This window comes from Gadus chalcogrammus, chromosome 6 (genome assembly GCF_026213295.1).
Source record: "Gadus chalcogrammus isolate NIFS_2021 chromosome 6, NIFS_Gcha_1.0, whole genome shotgun sequence".
In the NCBI taxonomy this organism is placed as follows: domain Eukaryota; kingdom Metazoa; phylum Chordata; class Actinopteri; order Gadiformes; family Gadidae; genus Gadus; species Gadus chalcogrammus.
The window spans coordinates 14,105,089-14,127,308 of NC_079417.1; the positions used below are offsets into that span (position 1 = coordinate 14,105,089).

The 22,220-nt window shown below is 41.2% G+C and overlaps 1 protein-coding gene across 1 annotated transcript in view; it reads right to left on the reverse strand.

Annotated features, from left to right (window-relative positions):
- ipo11 (importin 11) overlaps positions 1 to 22,220 on the reverse strand; it is a 119,511-nt gene that overhangs the window by 26,451 nt on the left and 70,840 nt on the right. Inside the window, exons 23-29 of the mRNA XM_056592110.1 lie at positions 18,473 to 18,552; positions 17,886 to 17,966; positions 13,658 to 13,753; positions 13,216 to 13,329; positions 12,581 to 12,702; positions 5,113 to 5,208; positions 2,836 to 2,920 (exon numbers count right to left, since the gene is read on the reverse strand). Of these exons, the coding sequence (XP_056448085.1) occupies positions 2,836 to 2,920; positions 5,113 to 5,208; positions 12,581 to 12,702; positions 13,216 to 13,329; positions 13,658 to 13,753; positions 17,886 to 17,966; positions 18,473 to 18,552 (674 nt within the window). The remainder of the gene's footprint in view (positions 1 to 2,835; positions 2,921 to 5,112; positions 5,209 to 12,580; positions 12,703 to 13,215; positions 13,330 to 13,657; positions 13,754 to 17,885; positions 17,967 to 18,472; positions 18,553 to 22,220) is intronic.

Here is a 22,220-nt window from a genome sequence, read left to right on the forward strand (position 1 = left end):
AACATACTTAAGGAAGTGTTGCACTTAACAAGGTTCAGTTGGAGGACAACGATGATCCATGTCAGTGGAAAGGTTAAAGATGTATTGGCTTAATAAATCCCTCCCGTGTTCTATTTATTTTGCGCTTGCTCTATGCATTTGCATCTTACCTACAGCTCTTCTGGAAGATCTGTGTTTTACTGAGAGAGCTATGCATCAACGGTTCATTCAGATCCTGAGCCACGGATTAAAAGTTAGCATGCGGAATCTGCCTAAAAAACAGATCACTTACTGGTCATTGTACATGTCGACTACTTATAATCTCCTTATGATAACGGCTGATGGCCATACTAAAGACGAGGAAAACGGCGCATGGCTATGTTTATGGTTTTGAGACATTAATGCCCTCTTTGTTTACATCCGTAGCCTCATCCGTTTTTTCTGCTCTACGGTATAACCACAGGTGATGAGAGCATAAGTGTGGAGAGTGTGTGGTTGATTAGACCGTGGTGCTGGGTGCGGGTGCACACCTGTTGTGCATTTGGTAATCAATGCGCACAGGTTTTACCAGCCATCAGCGCAAACACAACACTGAAAGAAAAAGTCGAACAGTGTGTTTACACCCGTTCTCCTGCGAAGAATGCTTCTATACAAAATAGATTGGTGTGAAATGCCTTCAAACAGCCAGTAGCATTAGTAGTCCACAATTTATTCTTGGTAAGCAAGCTAGAATACTTCTGATATAATAATATGCTAAAGGGTGTAGTTCCAGGCAAAGCATTACAAAGAATAAAAGTCATGAATTTGAAGAGTAGTTTGTACAAACAGCTTTGCACATGGCGATTTGTAGCTTAAAACGTTGCATCTGCCTTTAATTATAATATAATACTTTTCTCAATACGTGTCTGCAGTAAAAAAAAAAAAGCAAATATAATAATAAAATATAATATAAAATAAAGCAAATATGCATGACTATTCATCAAGAGACCACAGCAGAACAAGCAGGTCCCCGTCTCTTACACACACACAAACTTTGGTTTGTTTGCACACACCTATTACTAAATAAAGTGAGAAACTGATGCCAACAATGTAGCCAAAGAACACAAAAGTGAGTCATTAGAAAATGTCACAGATGCCTTTCCTTGGTCTTCTCAAAAAGACACTTGGATACTTTGAACACACACACACTAAGGTGGCTATGGATGACACAGGGCAGGGATCCACTTCTACTCTCTCCCTTGGGAAAAAAAGTCAGCTCAGTCCAGGGTCTGGGCTAAGGTGCTTTGGGGAGGATATCACCAAGCTTACACACAAACGTGTGTGTGTGTGTGTGTGTGTGTGTGTGTGTGTGTGTGTGTGTGTGTGTGTGTGCGTGCGTGTGCGTGTGCGCGTGCGCGTGCGCGCGCTAGTGTGTGCGAATGCATACGTGTTTGTATGTGCGCGGAATAGTATTTTTAGAAAAGAAAGGCAAAAGTACACGATTCAACATTGAAGCAAATTTTCTATATCTAATTAGCCCAACATAGACGACTGTGCCAAAGTAATCCAATGGAGAAGGTTTAATACGATTTTTCTGCTGCGTCAGCAGGATTCCAGTCAAAGCCAATTAACAGTTCAATTAGAGGCGCCTTCTGCACCCCCACTGTGACTACCACGTGGAAATACGACAACAGTATCAAATTAGTTCTTCATTGCTCCTTCAAATAAACGTGGCCTACAGCCACACAGAAAACAAATGTGTGCATGTGAACAAGTCAGAGAGCGAAAGGGTGTGTGTGTGTGTGTGTGTGTGTGTGTGTGTGTGTGTGTGTGTGTGTGTGTGTGTGTGTGTGTGTGTGTGTGTGTGTGTGTGTGTGTGTGTGTGTGTGTGTGTGTGTGTGTGTGTGTGTGTGTGTGTGTGTGTGTGTGTGTGTGTGTGTGTGTATAAAGAAGGGGGGGAATGGGTTGGTGTGATGAAAATTAAAAAAGATTGATGGGATGAATGAAAAGGAAGAGTGTCTTAGACACAGAGACAGTTAAAAGAGCAGAGGCGAGAGATCGAAGATGTAACAAAGAGCGGTCATTAGAAGATATAAAGGTAATACAGAGGTAAATGTGGACGAATAGAGAGATGGAGAGTGGGCAAGAGATGGGAAAATAGATTGGTTTTGTGTCAAAACTAGCATCCTTTGGATCCTACTTTTCAAGTGACCACTCTGTTACTGTAATTCAGTCCTCGAGTCACTAGGCTGTTAACAGTAGGCTTTAGCGTAATGTCACGATGAATGACCAAGTCTTAAAAAAACATCATTATAATAAAAGATCAGAAAATACAAAATGGTATTTATAAAAAATATATACATACATTAGTGCTGTCAAAATTAACACGTTAATTTTGGAGATAAATAAAAAATTTGTTTCAAAAAAATGAACGCCGTTAACGAAGTTTTGCCACTTCCTGTGGCAGCTGATCCATAACCTCTGTTTGCGTGTGCAGCCAAACTAGAGTTTAGATTCTCTGCCCGAGAACGGTTCGGGACGATATTTCCCAACACTATCCTCGGGCCAGGTCGGGTCGGGCCGTGCCAAATAGTATTTTAATCTAAATATACTTTCTTTACGTTGATTCTACATTAATTCCATGATTATACTCAAATAAATATCTGTTACAAGCTTCAGCCTTAAATAGAAAAATTTGATTAATCAAGATTAATTTATTGATTAATTAATCTAGATTAATTACAGAAAATTGTGAGATTATTAGTTAATGTTTTTAAATCTATTGACAGCACTAATATACATACAAGAATCCTGTCAACATCTATGATCAGTTGTGTGAGGTAGTGTTTTTAACTGCGTGCGCTTGTTTTTACTCACCAGTTTCTTCCTCTTGTCCTGCTCAGTGGGTGGCTCCTCATCCTCACTTAGTTTGGGCTCCTCAAAATTGCTCATCAGCATGCAGCTGCAGACACAGAAATATTCCACTCAATATGAATAACCCCAGCAGGCACAGTTAGACACCGCTTCAGTCAAGGCGGGGCACACACATACACACACGCACAGGCGCATATACAAAGGCACACGCACACACTATTCAGATGGTCTTACAGAAATTCAAATTCAACTGTCTCCCTCTTTCATCATTAGTCACTGTCTCCCTTTCTTGCTCTCTCGCTCTCCCCCATACACACACATACAAACACATGCAAGTAAATGATAAATTGCAAAAATTCCGGACACTATTCTTGGTAGATCGGTGAGACTTCCAGAGCAGCTGATCTGTATTCAGGGGAACCCACCGAGCTAAACCTTTGTGCCGTGACCTCGCTTCTGTCTTTAGTCCTTGCCGACACCCTGCCTCTACGTTACGTGACCTATAACCTGCAGGAGATCTGATGAGAATATAGAAATGGGCATATAAAATGGACACTATCTGTGCAATAACACACCCATATGCACAAACACGCTGGGGGCTGCATGGATCAGGTCTCGATGTTACTCATATCCTGTGTGTGTGTGTGTGTGTGTGTGTGTGTGTGTGTGTGTGTGTGTGTGTGTGTGTGTGTGTGTGTGTGTGTGTGTGTGTGTGTGTGTGTGTGTGTGTGTGTGTGTGTGTGTGTGTGTGTGTGTGTGTGTGTGTGTTTTCCTACAGTAACATGTAGTTGCATGATTCACCCGTCAGCAATAACTTGAGGGCATCTACATCTAAACTAATGAGCTATATTTTGTTGAAAACATTAGTAATAAATTAACATATCTATTTATTTCAAAGCATCTATGAAAAGATGTACATTGTCTATGAACTACTGCCATGGTCTTTTGCAATGGGTATGAAATGCTCCATGAAAACTGTATCAACAAGGATGAACCGGCAGCATACAAATGAACAGAATTACCATGTCTACACGATAACAGAATATATTGGCCAAAAGGGATTTCTATAATGATATTAAAGTGCAATATCAAAAGGTTTGCCAACCGTCATGCCCAATTATTGCATGTGCTAATGGCTGCCGACAAACACTTAAATTATGACACTACGCAGAGAAGATTCCAACACAATGGTGAAGTATGTTGAATCCATTGCGAAAAGCAGCTGGAAAATTATAACAATTTTGTGTGTGTGAGGATACCAAATGGGTCCAGTAAACACAAATCAATGCCCAAGACACGTCACGATTAACGCATATGGTGCAAGCAGTCATCTGTTCCCTTTTAATATTTTGATGTTAAAATAGGAAGGACGGAAGGAGGAAAAGGATAATGTTCCTCTTCAACTTATTGGGCGCTTGCCATGGACTAAGTTACGTCACATCCTCTGAAAAGATCTAAACCGCGGTTCAGGATAACTGGGGCATTGAGGTGCATTTCCATGTAAAAAAATGCATTGTACACACGCAGGCGGTTGATGAACATGGAAATCTATGGCATAAAAGTAAAGTGTCTATAATACAAAGATTTCAGATGACACGCTCAAAGTGGAAGAAAAACTTTGTAGGGTTTGGGTTGAATGGGGAAAATACAGTCAGAAGATAGGTTAGGATAACGATGCATTCGTCATTTAAGACACATTGTGCTCTTAAGATTTTGTCAATGAAAGGCGATGGGGACACCAAGGACAGAGTGTGAGGAATCAGGGTAGGGCGCAGACAAGATGTGAACGTCTAGCAAGAGAGGACAGCGTTTTCCTTTTTTTTCTCCCAGGTTGAGCAAATACGCTCTGGGCTATTTCATAGGTTATTACCTCTCCTTGATCGGAAAAGCCAGCCCAAAAGTGTCCGTCTCTTGTCCAATCTTCGCCTTTTTGCAAACCGTCCTTGGCAAACAGTTGCTTCTCCTTTGTGTATACCAATTCATTTTTCAACCTTGGGTTCGGTGGATTTCCCATTTATTTCCAATCCAAGGTGTGCCATTAATGACACAAATATTTCCCACTTTCCAAAAGTAACTCTCAAACCTTCTTAAATCATAGCAAACATGCCTTGTCCAAAGATACCCAACATAGACCATTTTACTGCTTCTGTGTGAAATCTCGGGGTCGCTCTTTTTGTTTTTCCATGCATCATTTCTCAGGCGTTTTCCATTAAACTCAGCAGGTACTATGTCTAGGCAGAGAAGACATGGTAGATAAAAGTGTCAAAGCAGTGGACCTACTCTCTGGAGGTGCCCGTGTCAGAGTCCTCGGTCATCACGTCGTGCAGAGCCTCCACGCAGATGTTGACGATGCCACAGAACTTGTCCTGGATCACACTGAAACAAAAGACAGAAAAAGGGTAGTTTGTAATAAAACCAAACTGTACTGGTCTGCCTCTTTTACATGAGATTGTACTAATAGTAGAGAGAAATTTTCACTTTCATGCAGTGTTTGTTGTATTCACAATGTGGGTGCCAATTTGTGCATCACTTCAAATATTGGCACACACCTCCATATTTAGAATATTTTAGCAATTCCTGCGTTCACCTTTGAAATGGATATTCACATTATGTTCCCTTCAGCTCCCAGAGCAACAACATTATTTAGTCAAAAATAGAGGTATATACCATTGGGGAACAAACAAACCATCAGATTATCCTAAGCGTCATCTTTGTATTACCAATATATATGTATTACAAAAATAGTAATCTAGTTTTGTATCATTACTACAAAAATATATTCATGCTGGATAAAAACTTTTTTCATGACCATCCTATCTTGCGAGTTCACATTCTGATTCTGTCTGCAGGTAAGTCTGGCCTGTCATTTAATGCCTTTTCCAAAAATGTAACAATTCTAGGACCAATCGTCGCTCATTTCAGTTCATGACGAACAAGGTCTGCTGGATTAAAAAAAACAATGGTGGGCCTAAGGATAGTGTAACAATCAAAACCGTGTCTAAATGTACCTGAAATAGACTTAATAACTATGCTAAAAGATGAACAGAAAACTGCTAGGCCAGCTTATCCCAGATAACAATACGTTTTTGCTTTACCTCCAACCAGATTCAACGAGAGCCGAGAGAGCATACGTCACTCTGATTGGCTGGAGTTTCTTTAAACAAAGTCAGGCTGTGGCCAAATTTGGGTAATTGCTGCCCAGCTAAAGCAAGACTGATATCCATTGCGAAACGCAACATGAAGATCAGGATGATCTCACAAGCAAGGATACAACAGCCACCTTGAAAAAAGTAGTGGTGGACGATTCCAGGTTAATAAAGGATAGCACATTCAATACAGTAGATACGCAAGATATTAGTTTGATCACGATGTGCTGCCTCTAAAAACAGAGTAAGCTGATGTCACTTCGAGTCATGGCAATTCCAAAACTATCTGCTTGTTCAAATATTTTGGGTAAAGACTTATTTTCAGCCTTAAAAGTTTACCTCTAAACAAAAACAAACATATGCCCTTAAAACGCTAATAGGTGCCTGTAGGCAAATTACAAGCAGATGATGCATTATTTTAGTCAGCCTTTGAAGGAAGTGAGTCCGACAATAATAACGAAAGAGAAAGCAGAGCGATATCATCACAAAAATGAGGAAAAGGAAATATGTGTGGGAGTGGGCATTGATGCTTCAAAGGTTCTGTCAGCCTCATGAGTATCAGGCTGAGGACGTCCACCTCGGGCTACGCTGATCACACCTGGACAACGGAAGAGAAGTAGAAATCAAAATAAACTAAATCCAAGCACGCAAAGAGAGTAAGAGACTCATACGAACATAGAGCAAACCCTTTTTATCCACATATATTTTAGGTTAAAAAGTATTAATTATCCATTTAATAATCATCTGCTTTGTTTTTGGTCACAATGCTATATTACAACATCTGTTGGCGCAACTGTTGTCCCTTAAAAACCTGATAAACTCGGCCTGCTGGCTTGATCACCAGTTATGTCCCATTACCCCTTGATAATGGAACGGCAACATTGAATAGCGAACGCACATGAGACTATAACTTCTAGGGGAGAGAGGATTGGATTCGCGAAGCTATTATGTAGGGCATTAATTGGAAACCGTTGAACCACACATGATTGTTTACCAACACCAGTGCCCTAGTTTAAGGTTAAATAACTCACAAAGGAGATCCAATCGCATGCGGTCACACCATGCGAGAAAGCGCTAGCATCCTCAAGGCACAAGGAATTGTTAAATACTGGTGACCCCATAATTGTACATTTCAATTACATTTGGATCATGTTCAATGACTTTTTTAATGGTTGCTTAGCGTTCCATGTTTGTGCTCATAATGCCACGCAACCACGCAAACAGGATCTTCATAAAATGGAGCACAGAAATGCAATTATAATTGTTTTATAATCAGGATAAATTACAATGACTCCCTACTATGACTCAAAGCAATGCCAAGGGGTGCAGGTTGATCTAACGGGGATTGGGGTGAAGTTTAGTTAAACTCTGCAGGCAATAGTTAACTGTAAAAAACTGTAAAGGTTTCAAATCAACACAGTGTAGTCTAGCCACTGCAGAAATACATGTTTCGAAATTACAAGTACAACACAAATAGTGTTTTCTTCGGTGGAATAACGAGACAGGAAGCAAAGCATTACACCGCCCACCATGGGCACTGTGCCATCTCTCCACAGGAGCTCTGCTGTGACATAGTCTGACTGCTGGATCTGAGATTAGGTTACAGGCAATGGGAAATTGGTGGAACGAGCTCCCTGCCGATGTCACGACTGCACAGTCGCTCACTAGCTTCCGCAACAGACTCAAGACTCACTTGTTCAGAGTTCACCTCAACTCTGCATAGCCTCCTCCCTTAACCCCTACCGCCTCCCCACTTACCCTCCTGAAAACACTTGTCTTCCGCACTTATTGCATGTTTGTACGACCTGGCACTTAAAAATAGTATTTAGCATTGTGCAGCGTCTTATCCTAGCTATCTTTGTTGTATACAGGAAATTGGTTAACCAATTGTACGTGCTTGGCACTTGTTTCTCTGAACATCCTAACTGTACCAACAGCAATATATTGTGGTTTCTCTTTCTTCTGATAGATATACTTGTTATAAATCGCTTTGGATTAAAGTTTCTGCTAAACACCTTGAAAGTAAAATTGCACATGGCTGCCCCCACCTGGACATCTTGGTTGAACATTTTAAATTGTTTTGGAAAGTAATGCAAGAAAGACTAAATCCACACTTCAGAAAAGTTTTGTGAGACTGAAGGTAGGATAATCCAGAGTAAATATAGGCTGGTGTGACTTTGAGAGTATTAGGTAGTGCTCAAGTGATAATGTTATCCATTTGGAGAAACTCTGATCCTCTAGGGCAGGGGTGCCCAACCAGTCGATCGCGGTCTACCAGTAGATCGCCGACAGATCCCAAGTCGATCGCGAGGGGTGAAGAAAAAAAAAAAAAAAAATTATTTATTTATTATTATTTTTTTTTAATGAAATTAAATTTGCGCGGGACATATACGCGCGGTAGCGCATGTGCTGTTAACAGCAGTTGAAAGCCGTCAACAGTAGTTACACACTCCTAAACTTTGGCATGGCTGAGGGGAAACAAGCTAAGACCCACCATTTTCACCCTGAGTGGGAGGAAGATTATTGAAGGTGCCGTGCGCAGACGGAATGAAACCCCCACTGAAGTCCGTAGGTTCACGATACAACCCCCCCCCCCCCCCCCCCCCCGTCAACAATTGTTCTCTACCCCCCCCCCCCCCCCCGCTTGAAGGTAGGTTTGCTGGTAGATCTCGGGAGGTTGGCTACTTGAAAAGTAGATCTTGGGTCAAAAAAGGTTGGGCACCCCTGCTCTAGGGCTTAAAGAGGGGATATGTGTAAGGGACATTCTTGCCAGCTCTATTGTTATTATCTTATTATACATATATAAAAAATAAAAAAAATCTAATGTTCACAGTTGAAGGAAATGATCTTTAAGATTCATTTATATTTATTACTTTAATTTAGTAGCAGTGATAGGATTTGTTAGTATCCTAAACACCAGCTGACAGGATTATAAATTCTCATAAATGTACAGAAATTGATTTAACAGCCAGTGCACTGCAAATTGCATGTGTAACTGACAGCTTAAATGATCGTTCATCTTAAATTTTGCACGCATAGTAATGAAAAAATCAGATCCATCTGTAATCCATTCGTCTAACCAAGGAGATGGATCACGTTATTAATGTTGGATTTTAGCGGATCTATACTCGACATTATGAACATAAAGGAAACTGATTAAACAAAAATTAATTTCCATGGGTGCGAACAACTCATCCGTGCAATAACCATTATAGAGCATTATAGAACAGTGTGGTTCCGGAAGTAAAAAATCCCATTTATTTTCACCATAGAGGTTTTGATTAAAAGCCATCATGTCGTAACCATCCAAAGTATACTTTCACACACTACACTGTTATATTGTGAAACAATGGTATATGCTCCTTTAGAATCCACAAGACGTAAACTTCTAGTATTTAGAAAAAAAAAAGGTTTTAATGTCATTTGAAACAACCTACTACTACTACTACTACTACTACTACTACTACTTCTACACTACCAACACTCCTAGAAAAAAACCAAAGTGTAACACATCGTCTTTGATTGGTGGAGTTTGCAGTTACCATGGGAACTGGTAGCTTTACCCTCACCGGCAAAAGTCAAGTCGTCAACGACTGCTACCACTGAAATCGATCGCTTACCATAGCAACCATGATTTCCCTTGGATTAATAGAAACTTAGAGTTAATGTAAGAACTGTAGCGGAAATTAGCTGTACATGTTGAAAAATATGTTAACATAGAATATATATGTTAAAGATAAAAGAAAAAATATATGACAGCACTAGCAGTGTTTTTTTGTAATTTCAGGCAGTATAAAAGCTACAAGAAATACACGTAACTGGAATACAAGACTGAATTCGCAGGTATTAAAACTTTTGAACAGCAACAGAAATAACTAATACACTATTAAATCAATTTGGGACGGTTTCCAAGCCTCAAGGCTACATTTGCAAATTGAAATAGCTATAACTGTTTTATATTTGTGATAAAATAATGACCATGGCACTAATGAGAAAAATGAACTTCCCAATAACACATTGTGGCAGGTTCATGAAATATCGAAATGATCATACAAGATTACTGATTAACTTCACAACACCGTTAGGTGACATTTGTTGTCCCTATTTCCCCCTAGATACATTATGCTGTATCCTATGTGCAATACCAAACAGATATTTTCTGCAAGTACATCATTTTTAATTTCCTGAAAATATTAGACATGCATCGGGAGAAAATCTATGTCCTGGGCGATGAATCAAGTTAATTGAGTTCATTCTAGCTTAGCAAGAAAAGGATTGAATTTGAAAAAAATATACAAAACTGATGATAATTTATTTCAACACATAGGTCATACTTTCATTATTAAATATTTTATAATGCTGATCCATTGCAAGGTTAATTAAGGTCTACTATTCAGTTTCCCTGAATAGTATCTTTTTTTCCTGTAACTAAATATGGACACAGTATACCGTTTCCAAGCCTTGGAACATCTTCCATCTTCTTCCAGTATGTGTGTTGTGATTGGCTGTGGCAGAAAAAGTGTAGAGAGCTTCATCAAGCAGGTTGGTGCTGTGCAGCTTGAGAAAAAAGGACTACGATTCACACTCTACGCCTTTGATAACAAAACGTGAAAGCAAAAAACTTTCTACCCAGTATCGTGATAAAAGTATGAATCTTCATGGCACATCGAAGCAGTTTTTCACCTCATCTAAACCCATTAGGTAGTTACCGGTACTTTGAAAAAAACAATGATACATATTATGATATATATATTATATATTAAATAACCCCCAGGCAAAAGTGTGAGTGAGGCAGTGCTGGTTCATTCTTTCCTGACACACAGAGCTCTGAAACAAGATGTTGGACTCGCAAGGGAGGGATTCTCTACCTGCAGGGTCGTCTCATTTCCTCTGTTCACTAGCTCCATAATAGAGCGTCTGACAAGACAGGAAATTTGGTAATTTCTCCCCTCAATTATTTTAAATCAAAGTCTGGCTGCGATATATAGCCATGAAAAAACAAAGCACTCCAAAGTACAGGTTGAATTTAATGTCTTTCAAACTGCCTCCTTGAGTTTATTGAAGAAGATTTGAATTAACAGGCATAATCAACCAGATGATGCCCGACTGCCTGTGTGAGGTAAAAAGTGAATTGAGATCAAGTCATTGAGATACAGAAGCAACTTTATCTTAAAGAAAAAAGAAGTACAGCAGTATGGTCTACAACATTCTGAAAATAGATGTGAAAGGAAACATGAAAATAAACACTCTATAGTCCTGAGGATCCCTGCACCGGCCTCACTGAGTTTGTGTGTGCTTGTGTCTGCGTGTGTGTTTTTCCATTCACAGCTTCGTGTGTCTCTCTCTGCCCCTGAGTGGAGCCATATTGATCTTTATTGATTCTGACGAGTATCCTTTCTACTCAACTGCACCGACAGGGTTGTGTTCATTGCCTTGTATAGTGCACTCACATTTCAAGCCATGCTGTGAATCTACTTTCAGGAAAGTACTCAATACAGACACGTTTTCAATAGATGCACAATACAGAATCAAGTGAATAATATGCACAGAATTGGCCCCCAAAACAAATAATGTTGCGACTGCATTACCGATTCCAATGCACTGAAGTAAATAGATGCGACACAAAATCACAAACAGAGGACCATGAATGCAATGTAAACACGAAACAAGAGGAAATGAGAAAGAGGGATATAGAGTGGGATAGAAAGAGACTGCGCCGCATGAATTATGTGAAGTGATCCACAGGTGTGGGCACGTAAACTCATGCAGGTGAATTTGAAGAAAAGCCCTAAATACCGAGCCATAAAATGACAAACATGCAATCATCCTACACCTCCGCTAACCACCGTGGCCATGCAAGCACTTCTAACAAGTGATGCCACAGATTACCCCCCCACCCCTTCCCCCTTTCACACCCAAAACAGCGCCGGGTGTCAGTGATGTAAGGCATCAACCCTCTTGGCAAAAGGAGTTGGCCATATTACCGAGGGACTGCTCGGCGCCCAACAAGCCAGACCTGCAGCCCCCCCTGGTTGATAGATTACCCATTATACCTCCTGATCTGCCTCTGGCCGAAAGAAAAAAAGGCAGAGAAGTGATGGCTCTTACCCTTATGGTCAATACATTTTCGTTCTCAGAACCTTAAGAGTAAAACGAAGTCCTGTGGGATCACTATAAATGGATGTGTTCTGTATGTGGGCTGATACATGCATCTGGTGCGTCTGTGCTGGAGAGCCAGCTGGTGTGAGCTATAAACTAGAAGTAAGTGGGTCAGTGAGGGCCATTAACGGCATCTTTGAGAAGTCTTAGTGAAACACGGCTTTCCTCAGTGATGTAAACGCTGCTTCGCTGATTTTATCATTAATAAAAGAGTCTGCAGGAGGCCATCATGCATCGATGTATCTCGCCGTTGTTGCGTTATCCCAGTATATACACTTGTTAATGTCTAGTCTTTCACCAATGGACACACATCATCGCCCTTCTTTTTTTCAGCCGTCAAAGTCTGCTAGACGCAGCACAATTCCCTGGCACAAAGCCCACGGGGAGACTCGGAACAGAGTGGCAGACAGACGTTACGCCGGTGATTGACACGATATTCTCACCTGTTGTCCGATGGGAGAAGAGAGAGCAGGGCCAGGGACGAAAGCTTCCTCCTTTCAGGCTGGGTGATGTTATCCATGCGGTCTACCCACATCTCTATCACATTGCCCAGCAACTGGTCAATCTGGCCATGAGGCAGGCAGGGGAAGAGTGAAGAAAGAGCGGCAAGGTGCGTTGAAGGACATGGTAGAAAAAGGACAGAATTGGACAGAAAGATGGTGTGTGAGTCATGAGGAGAACAGAACAAAAGCAAACGGATGACTGAAGGAGGCCTTAGCTGGACATTTCAGATTGGGGTCAAGGCGCTGTGACAAGGGCCAGTCTAATGGACTCCCATGCTTGTCAAGTTGTGTTTGGGCACTCGCACTGCCTTGACCTCTGCTGTCACTGAAAGAGCAGCCTAGCCTTTGGGGAACATGTGTTAATGAATTGTGTTAATGAATCATTTCCCATTTTCAAAACCCAAAAATAAATTTAAACAGTGTTGAAAACTCCTTCAAATGTGCAATTCCTTTTCTTTTTGCATTTCTCCAATCCATCGTACAACACCACAACGTTTGAGTGTTACTGTGGCTTTAAAACAATAGATTCAAAGTCTGTCGATGCTGATCGTTCTGTTGGATCTGGAGAGCCTCACCCCCTGGTTGCACTCAGAGGCCATCTGTGTGAGCAGAGAGGAGAAGAAACTGGAGTTCTGCAGCAGGACACGGCCTGTGATGCCCAGATAAGTCGACATCACCACGGGGTACCTCTGTTGGACACGGACACACACACACAGCATTAGAAGAAGACACGGGCAAACACAATCTCTAACTTAAAAAGCACAGCTCATGTAACGGTTATCCCCGTTCAAAAAAACATCACGCCATAAGCTTAGTTCTTGATGAACTGGCAGAGAAACGCAGAACCTTCCAACAGCGGGAGAGGTGCTCGCTGTTGGACATCACTAAATATTCATGAACATGAATATTGACATGCCTCTGAACTATCATTTCCTCTGGGGAATCTGTTTGTTTATGTGGCTTACGGGGTATCGACCGACAGACTGGGGAGCCAGGAGGCTTAAAAACTAGACCCACCTCTCCGTCTACGACACCTCGGAGGACAGCTGGCAGCAGGGGCTGGAACATATGGGCCCCCAGTATGGGGCTTACCTTCAGCGCTATTTCCACCACCTGCAAGAAGACAACCGGGATGATGGATGAGATGAGCATCCGAGGGAGGAAGGAAGGTGGTGGGGGGTTGGGGGGGTGGGGGGCAGATGGAAGGATTGCATAACAGGGGGAAAGAAAGTAACACATCCAAGGCGTCTCAACACAGCTGATAATACAGGGGGCGGAGAAGAGCAGGTCAGAAACGGTTACATGCCCGACAGTGACCAGGCTTTTTTTAGTTTTGATGCTTTTATTAAAAAAGGTCATTCCTTGACGGAAGCCAATTTATACTGCGAGATATGACATGGGCGGCCATGCTGGTCATTGTTAGCCTGTATTACTGCTAAACGGTATTAGTGATAAGAGGGCAAGCCAGCCTCATACACTGCAGGGTTTATTTCCCTCAAATTATAGCATTGTGTAGATTGTCATGAAAATATAATTGTATTTTCCAAATATAATGCAAACATAATAAGTAGGTGTTGACAGTACGGAGAGCTCATATTCATGTTGCATAACACCAGTTGGTTCCCAAAAACAAAAGAATGTAAATTATTTTTGCATTCCATTGCAGCATGGCATAGAAAAAAACTCTACGTTTCATTCTCCTTCCTTTGACATGAAGTATTTCACACATCATGGCTTCAAAGGGCATCTTTAATGTCATGGTCAGTGACTTAAATGACACAGCTGTTGGAATGAATTAAATATGTGAGAGTGGGAAAAATTTGCAAAACAGACAAAAAAAGCCAAGGTTGCAGAGAAGTGACATTATCATTTTTGTTCAGAACTCTTCAAGGGGCACATACTGATTACTTTCATCCTTTTGTCCTTAGGGGACCCATGTGTGGTGAGCTGCCATGCTTCTTGATGGATGTTAACCCAGGGATGCTAGGCTAGCACTCGTCGTCTTGCGACAAAGGATTAAGAGGAGCCAGATGTGTGGCAATGCTGATCTTAAGCTTTTCTTTCCTTAGTGTGCTGGTGCTTCACAAGCCCCAAAACGCACACAAAACAGCAAACACAACATGACTTCACGCGGCATTCAATTAGTGGACACTTTTGTCCTTAAACAGAGTGAATGATAAACTCCTGGATAATTAAATGATAGTCATCATAATAATTGGTGGGAACCAAGTACAAAACAAGAACCAGGCAAAAACCAAAAAAAATCAAAAATATATACCAACAACAATCCATTCACTTCCTGGTCGACCATTCTGCCTCATTATATTCTTGCTTTGTGGAGAGAAACAGGCCATATAATGGAGAGTTACAACTGCGCAAATTGCAATTATAGACGCAGACACAATTAGTAACCCAGATCCTCTTGATAATTTTGACATTTATCAACTTTAAGACTGTTTTGGACTCCTAAATATAAAGTACGAACAGCCTTACACACCCGTCGCTTTCAAGTCATCATCCTTCATGCTCATATAACTCAGAACAGGCTAATTACATTCTGTTCTGTGCCAACACAGCAAAACTATGTCAATAAATAACTGCAGCACTTTCCAGCGCAGCAGAGACCCGCGGCTAAATTGGTCATGTACCTCCGGCCTCCTGCGCGACACCGCTAAGCTAAATCAAACAGGAGGAAGGCAGCATTTTATGCGGTGCCTTTCCTGTAACCCCAGCATCCAGTGAGGCATTGTCAGGCACACCAGCCGTGGCATTTTACATCACGAGAAATTAAGGCCCGCCAGTGGGGTGGAAATAACGGTCTCCGTCTCTCCCCGTGGCACTTTGCCCAGAACAGTAGCCCCTACTGCAAATGAAAGGGCCCTATGCTGTATTATTAAAATGATGAGGTTCAGCCAAAGATGATTTATTACTTTGGGGAGGGGCGGGGGAGTGATGAGTGAGGAAGAAAAGTAAAAAGGAGAAGAGGGTGACCTCCAACACATTCTGATGCTGACAAGCCTAACCGAGTGAAACTCTGGATGATACAGCAACACCTTGATCGGGGGGCGCAACAGAAATACCAATGACACATGTGATGATGTGAAGAGTTTGTTTGAACCGCTAAAAGGATCTGGCCAGCTCTGAAAGAAAAAGAGCCAAACAGGGAAAGAAATTTGAGGTAGTGTTGATAAGTTAAGAAGGCATCAAGGCCTAAAAGGTATTTGCTGATCTCCCTTGGAAACAGTTTGATTAGATGTACATTGTTACACACTATGGTGAAACGGTTCATGTAAATCCACTGCTTGGTAACGGGGTCCTTGGTCCACTGACTGAACAATGCTAGTAAAATAGTAAAGATCTGATCCATAAGGATTTAATGGACAAAAAAATCCCCAAATAGCAAGTACATCCCAAGTGAACTCGTTAGAGACAATGTGCGGGAATAGGCGAAAAATGAATCTAACCGAATAGCAACAACTTCTCTCCCCCGAGCATTCAGGCAACAACATGCGGTTGATTCTGGTAGGGTCAAAGACATCACGGTTCAAAAACATGTTTGAAGTGCTTGAACGGCGAGACACTTTTACTTCCTGCATACATTTAGCTGGAAAGCCTTCTCTTGTGCTTGCAAGAACTAAAGAGTTACCTTGTTTTAACGGCTTATTACAGCGGATGTGGCAGATCAAAAGACCAATCACACTTCTATTTTATGAGGATTGGACTAATGTTTGAAAAAGTTGGCCTATTTTATATGAAAAATCGAAATGAAAAGATTTCACATTTTGTCAATGTATTGAAACCGTGACGAACCTTACCGAACCACGACCCTGATGTTTGGTTAAGAACTGAGTCTTTTAGAACTGTTTCCCCCCTATTACACAGATCACGCTTTGAGTGGCACTCCCCAAAACCTCAATTACATGCTGCACCACAGGGGTTGGTGGTTAATTACTGATAACCTGTGCATGTAATAGCAGCTAATTTAACTGCCAAAAATCCACTAAATAGCATTTAGCGCATATTACCTCTGAGGCAGTGACCGTCTGAACTTCAGATGTTCTTTGATCATGCCAAAAGGCCTACCACAGCAAATCCATACCAAAAAAAGCCTTTGACGATTCGTATTAAATATTTTATGCAGCTTGGTTTCCTGGCATGGAATTTCATCGACATGCACTTCTCAATGCAATTCTCTGGTCAAAACAGAATAAATTGGCTCCAATCATGATAAATGGGACTTTATGTATTCATACATGTATTTATTTTTCTATTAATTTAGGGGAAAAAGGTGATAGAAAGGGAATTCCTAAAAAAAAGATTAGTACAACAACAAAGCCTTCACGGAGTCAAGTGACCCCTATAACTCCTAGCAGGCTTGGAAGATAGGTTGAATGACGGTTGAGCGTTGGATGCTAGAAAAAAAAGTGCTAAATAATTAATTCGTTATACACATACAGCGTTTGTGAAAGTCAAAATGATTACTGCCCTATAATTAAAATATAATTTACTTGGCAAAAGCCTTCAGAAAAGCTTTTCAGCTTATTGCCATTCATTTTCATATTTCTTTCTTAAGAAATCCTTATATAGTATTGAGAAATACTGATTGGCCGTTTCCAATTAAATAATGTTGTTGTGAATATGATCAATTGGTTGCCAAAGAAGAAGCTGAATTATTCCTGAGCAAATAATAAGTGATTGCATAGAAGGTCGTCTGAAGTAGCAATGAAGGAAATGACAAAACGTATATTCTGATTTGATGAAAAAGTTCTCTTGATTGCAAAAGCCAAGAGGTGGCATTTTCAACATTTATATTTATTTATACCATATTTGGCTGATGTGAAATCAATGTGGTTGAGAAATGACACACACACACACACACACACATCAATTATTTACTTCAAGAAGTTCTAAAACCGAAGTCAAGAAGGGGGACAGTATGGCACAAAGTCTCCATAGCGCTCCATTATTACGTTGTCCCACCCACAGTACCAACTCGGTTCCCCCTCATGAATCCCATAATTCAGGTCACCATCAAATATACATGCAGGCCATTGTGGAGGCCGAACATGCTCTGTCAATAGGAGCAAAATGGCAGTGGAAAACCCGGGGGAAACCGGTTTCTCTGTTTGGGGGGCGACAACTGGGGGATAACGCAGGATCTGCCAAAACGGCGAAAAGATAACCAGAGTGAGTGAGAAATAGAATGCGAGATAGAGAGAGAAAGAGAACGAGAGATAGAACATACCTTGAGCACTTGAACTTGTCCTTCATTAGTGATGTCTTTGAGAAGATGACAGAAGGATCGACACAGGGCCTCTGCATAGTTCTGTAAATACACACGGCAGCACAGCAGGAAGAGGCAGAGTTATTCAGAGTGCTGGTCGATCTTGGCCGGGGGGGGGCATGCGTACATTACAAAGCAGAACGCAGGAGCTTGCTCCCTGGCAAACGTCATTGGCCGGCTGAGTCACTCAATCGATCACATTGTATTGATCGCATTAACATTATGAAAAAAACAAAATGCGAAAACAAGAAATTAAATAACAAAAATGATAACCTGAGGGGTAAATTTTAGGAATAGTTTTAAACACAATTACACAGACTTATTTAAAATAAAGATAAACAAACATTTGTTGAACACTTATAAAAGTGTGATGCCCAGTTAATCCGGCAGACTCTTTCAGAGGATCTCAACCATGTTAGTTACGACTTCCCATTAATAGGTTTTATTACACTGTCTCAAACACACACAACCATATCATCATTGTATAGCTAGTTTAACCTAGTATGAATTTTTGTGTTTGTATATCTGTTGGTCTGCCAGGGCCTCACCTGAAGGAAATCGGTCGCAGACAGGTAGATGTAGGCATTGATGATTTGGAAGCAGGTCCGCATGTTCTCTGAGGTGAGCTCTGAAACAGAATAGATGTTGCACATTATCAGAGGGAGCTAAAAACATCTGGTGGGAGGAGAGAGGGGAAGGGGAAATGCAGCATGGCGGGAAACAAATGTGCACATGGTTTCTGGCTGGCACACGCTAAACTTTGCAAAACGTTTTATTTTGGGCACTGGTTCATATAAAAATATATAAAATAAAAGAATAGCACCCAAATAACCCCAAAAGAAGATCTACATGTATGTATCTTACTAATATAATAGCAGGCCTGTCGCACCAGTTACTCAAGTTGTTCAGTGTGCATTTGCCAAGCAGCTCTCACACACACAAAAACACACACACACACACACACAAAAACACACACACAGCACGCGCGAACGCATACATACACCGCAAGCACGCACCTACACACACCGCACACATACGCACATCGTATGAACATGCACAGAAACGCACACACACACACACATCACAACAAGACAAAGGCACACACACGCACACCGCGCGACACTCGCCCAGGTACGACGTTATGTTTTGAAACATAACGGCTCCGCCATCGACACACGCGCAGGTAAGACGTGAATCGTTAAAAAATATTTAACGTTGGCACTGCTTTTAGGAGTCATTTGTGGTGAACGAATATACGTCATAACATTATAGGCAAAATGTTATTATGCGCTCAGAAATTTGTTACATTATCAACTGGGGTTTCCACATTATTGTTATGTGTTTGATTACAACTAGAGGTTGAGCGCGTGCAACGCGTGTGCGAAAACTGCAGACAAGTAGACTCTTGTCAGCGGTTTTCACACCTGAATGCTACGTGAGGTTTGATGTTTTTTACCAGAGTTGGCTCTGTTAAACTAAAAGCAAAACAAACAACCTCAGATAAAACACAGCGACCCTTTGGATGTGCCACTTCTGAGCTTCCATGCTCCCAATTATACACTTGTGAGGAATAATAATCGAGCCAGGGAAATGAGGCAGCGTAGACATTAGACATTAAGAGGGTTACCAGACACAAACACATTGCTTCAGTCTTTGAAACACAATAAAAGCACTAAAAAGTTCAATAACAAAAAATTATTTGAACAGCACAGAAAATGAGCTGCAGCATTCGACGGAAAGGAGTTAAAAGTATCACTTGTGACCCTGAGGGATACGAAAAGTGAATTGGGTGCCGAGTTGAATTAAACATTTAGTTGAACCCTGCCACTGAGGTAATCAGGAAAGGGCTGCAATTACGGCGTTTATCAGCAGGGCTCCCCGGCTGTGACAAGAAGCTTAAGGTATCTGACTGGACCGCTTCCTCGAGTCTCTGAGGGTAACCTTCCATTTCAACCGGGGTGAGCCCAAGCAAGGGAATGCACCCCCAAGGGAAGCTTAGCCTCGAAACGCTGCTTGTTGAGCCAACAGGGTGCAGTAGTGACTCATGAGCCACTTAACTGAGCTAAGTACACCCTTGATAAAGACACTTGTTTTATTGGAGGTTGAAAATTAAAACATGGAAATTCGAAAACTACTGCGAGTCTCATCGCCGCTCTATCTAATGAGCAGGATTTCCTAAACTCACATCAAACGGCGAGCATTCTGTTAGCCTAATAGTCAACTCGTAAAATACTAATATAGTAAAAATAAAGAAATAAGGAGTGGGAGCATGGACAAGGCTGTTTTGTGCTCATTGATTCCCTCGTCCATCCATTCATCCTTTACTATCGCTAGGTGAAAAGAGCTCTGCGCGATCATTAGAACAAAAGACTACACATGAATTATTCAGCGAGGCCACGGTCTGTGCGTCACCATCACCTGTGTAATTGTCCCCGCTAAAACGCCTATAACAATTGCTTTCCCGAATTATGTTAGCGGAGGTACAGACAGCGTGCTGCTTCAACGGGGGCAATGTCAACTTATTGAGATTCTTTCCCTGGAGTACAGCCCTCAAGATGTGTGGGTATACAATCCCCCCCTAATGACTGAATCAACTAACACACCGTCAGCACTTTCATCCACACAGTGACACGACACCCCACTAGCGACATAATGAAAAGAGTCGGTGTGTGCGTTAAGGAGCACTTGGCGAGGATCGCCTGCTGTGCTGACACATCCATAGGGATGACATTGACCCATGTTTGAACAGATAAAAAGATGCCTCAACGCTTATGCAAGTGAAGTAGAAATGACTCATCCAAAGACAAAACTACTCCATTATACCGAGATACAAAAGGACACTGCACACTTGTCATGAGAACTAGGAATAAAAGTTAAGTTGGGGCAGAGCTAGTTTCGTTAATGGCTCTCGCATGTATATCCAATTGTGTGTTTTGTCTCTGGGTGGGTGCGTGTGTGATTTGTGGTATGGAGGTGGAGTTGTTTTCGACAATCCTGGCGACCAATTAGGTGTGTGCGCGCTAACGTTTGTGTTGTATGGAATGGAGGTGGAGCCGTTTGAGGTCCAGATAACCGTAGGAAACACTACAGCTTTTTAAAGGGTAAAAGGAACATTAGGATCAAGAGACGAGACTCAAGACAGAATGAGGCGAGTGGCGGGTTGGAAACCTAGAGTGATGGGCTAGTGGCAATGACACAAGATTGGAACAGAACAGAAGATGAGAAAAGAGACGATATGAAAAGAAGGAGAATGGCCGGAAAGAGGCTGACTGATGCAGAAGGAGGTTTGTGTGGGTGCTTGTGTATGTGTGTGGGTGCATGCGTGTGTGTGTGCGTGAATGTTTGCATAACGATAGTATAAAACAAAAGAATGGAGATTCAACATATTTGGACATGGTTGGTTTGTTTTGAATGAACGGAAAAGAACAAACATTGAGCAATTCGTATTGTACACATTTACATAAATTGCATTATGGAATTAAAATTAAAATTATTAAAATAAAAATAAATTATAGACGTGTCTGCATGGATCTGTTAGCAATGCTGATTGTCTAGCCAACGGTATACTACACACCTATACGATTCTTTACTTCCATGAAGCGTTGCAACACAAAAATGGGTATTTATCTGTGAACACAAATTAGAAGAATGCCATTTGAATATAACATTTCAAAATAAAAATGTTTTAAAGTCTGCACCATTCTATTTTTTGTATAATGTAAACCAAAATAATATTTACCAATGCCAGAATGAGCTACTAAATACTTTTTATTTTAATGTTAACAGTCTGTAGATTTGCTAAGTATTTCATATTTCATGAATCCATGTTCTCCAGAATAAGCAACATTATTATGTATATATATATTTATTTATTTTTACTTCCCCTAGGCACAAACACGCACACACAGTCGTACACACATCAAGACTGATTAAAGCAAACCAACACCAACAAACTACAAGAAGACAAGCAACACCGCAGGGAAAGCAGTTGGTGCTGTGCTTCTTTCATAGGTCTAATGAATAAATCAGACGTACAGACTCAGATAATCATTTGTTTTGCTCGTTCTCTTCTGGGGGCTGCCAAATTACACTGCTGCACAACTAGATGGGCTTTGCAGTAACCTTGAAAGACCATATAGTCATCCGGTGATGCTTGGCGACGTATGAGACTATATAGGGTTATGTACATTTATATGAGAACTAGTTCTTAATCAAAGAGCAATCCAGCTTTGTCTTCAAACTAAGTTTGTGTAGAGTTCAAGGTTAAAGGAGTTCCAAGTTGTATCTCTATGGCCT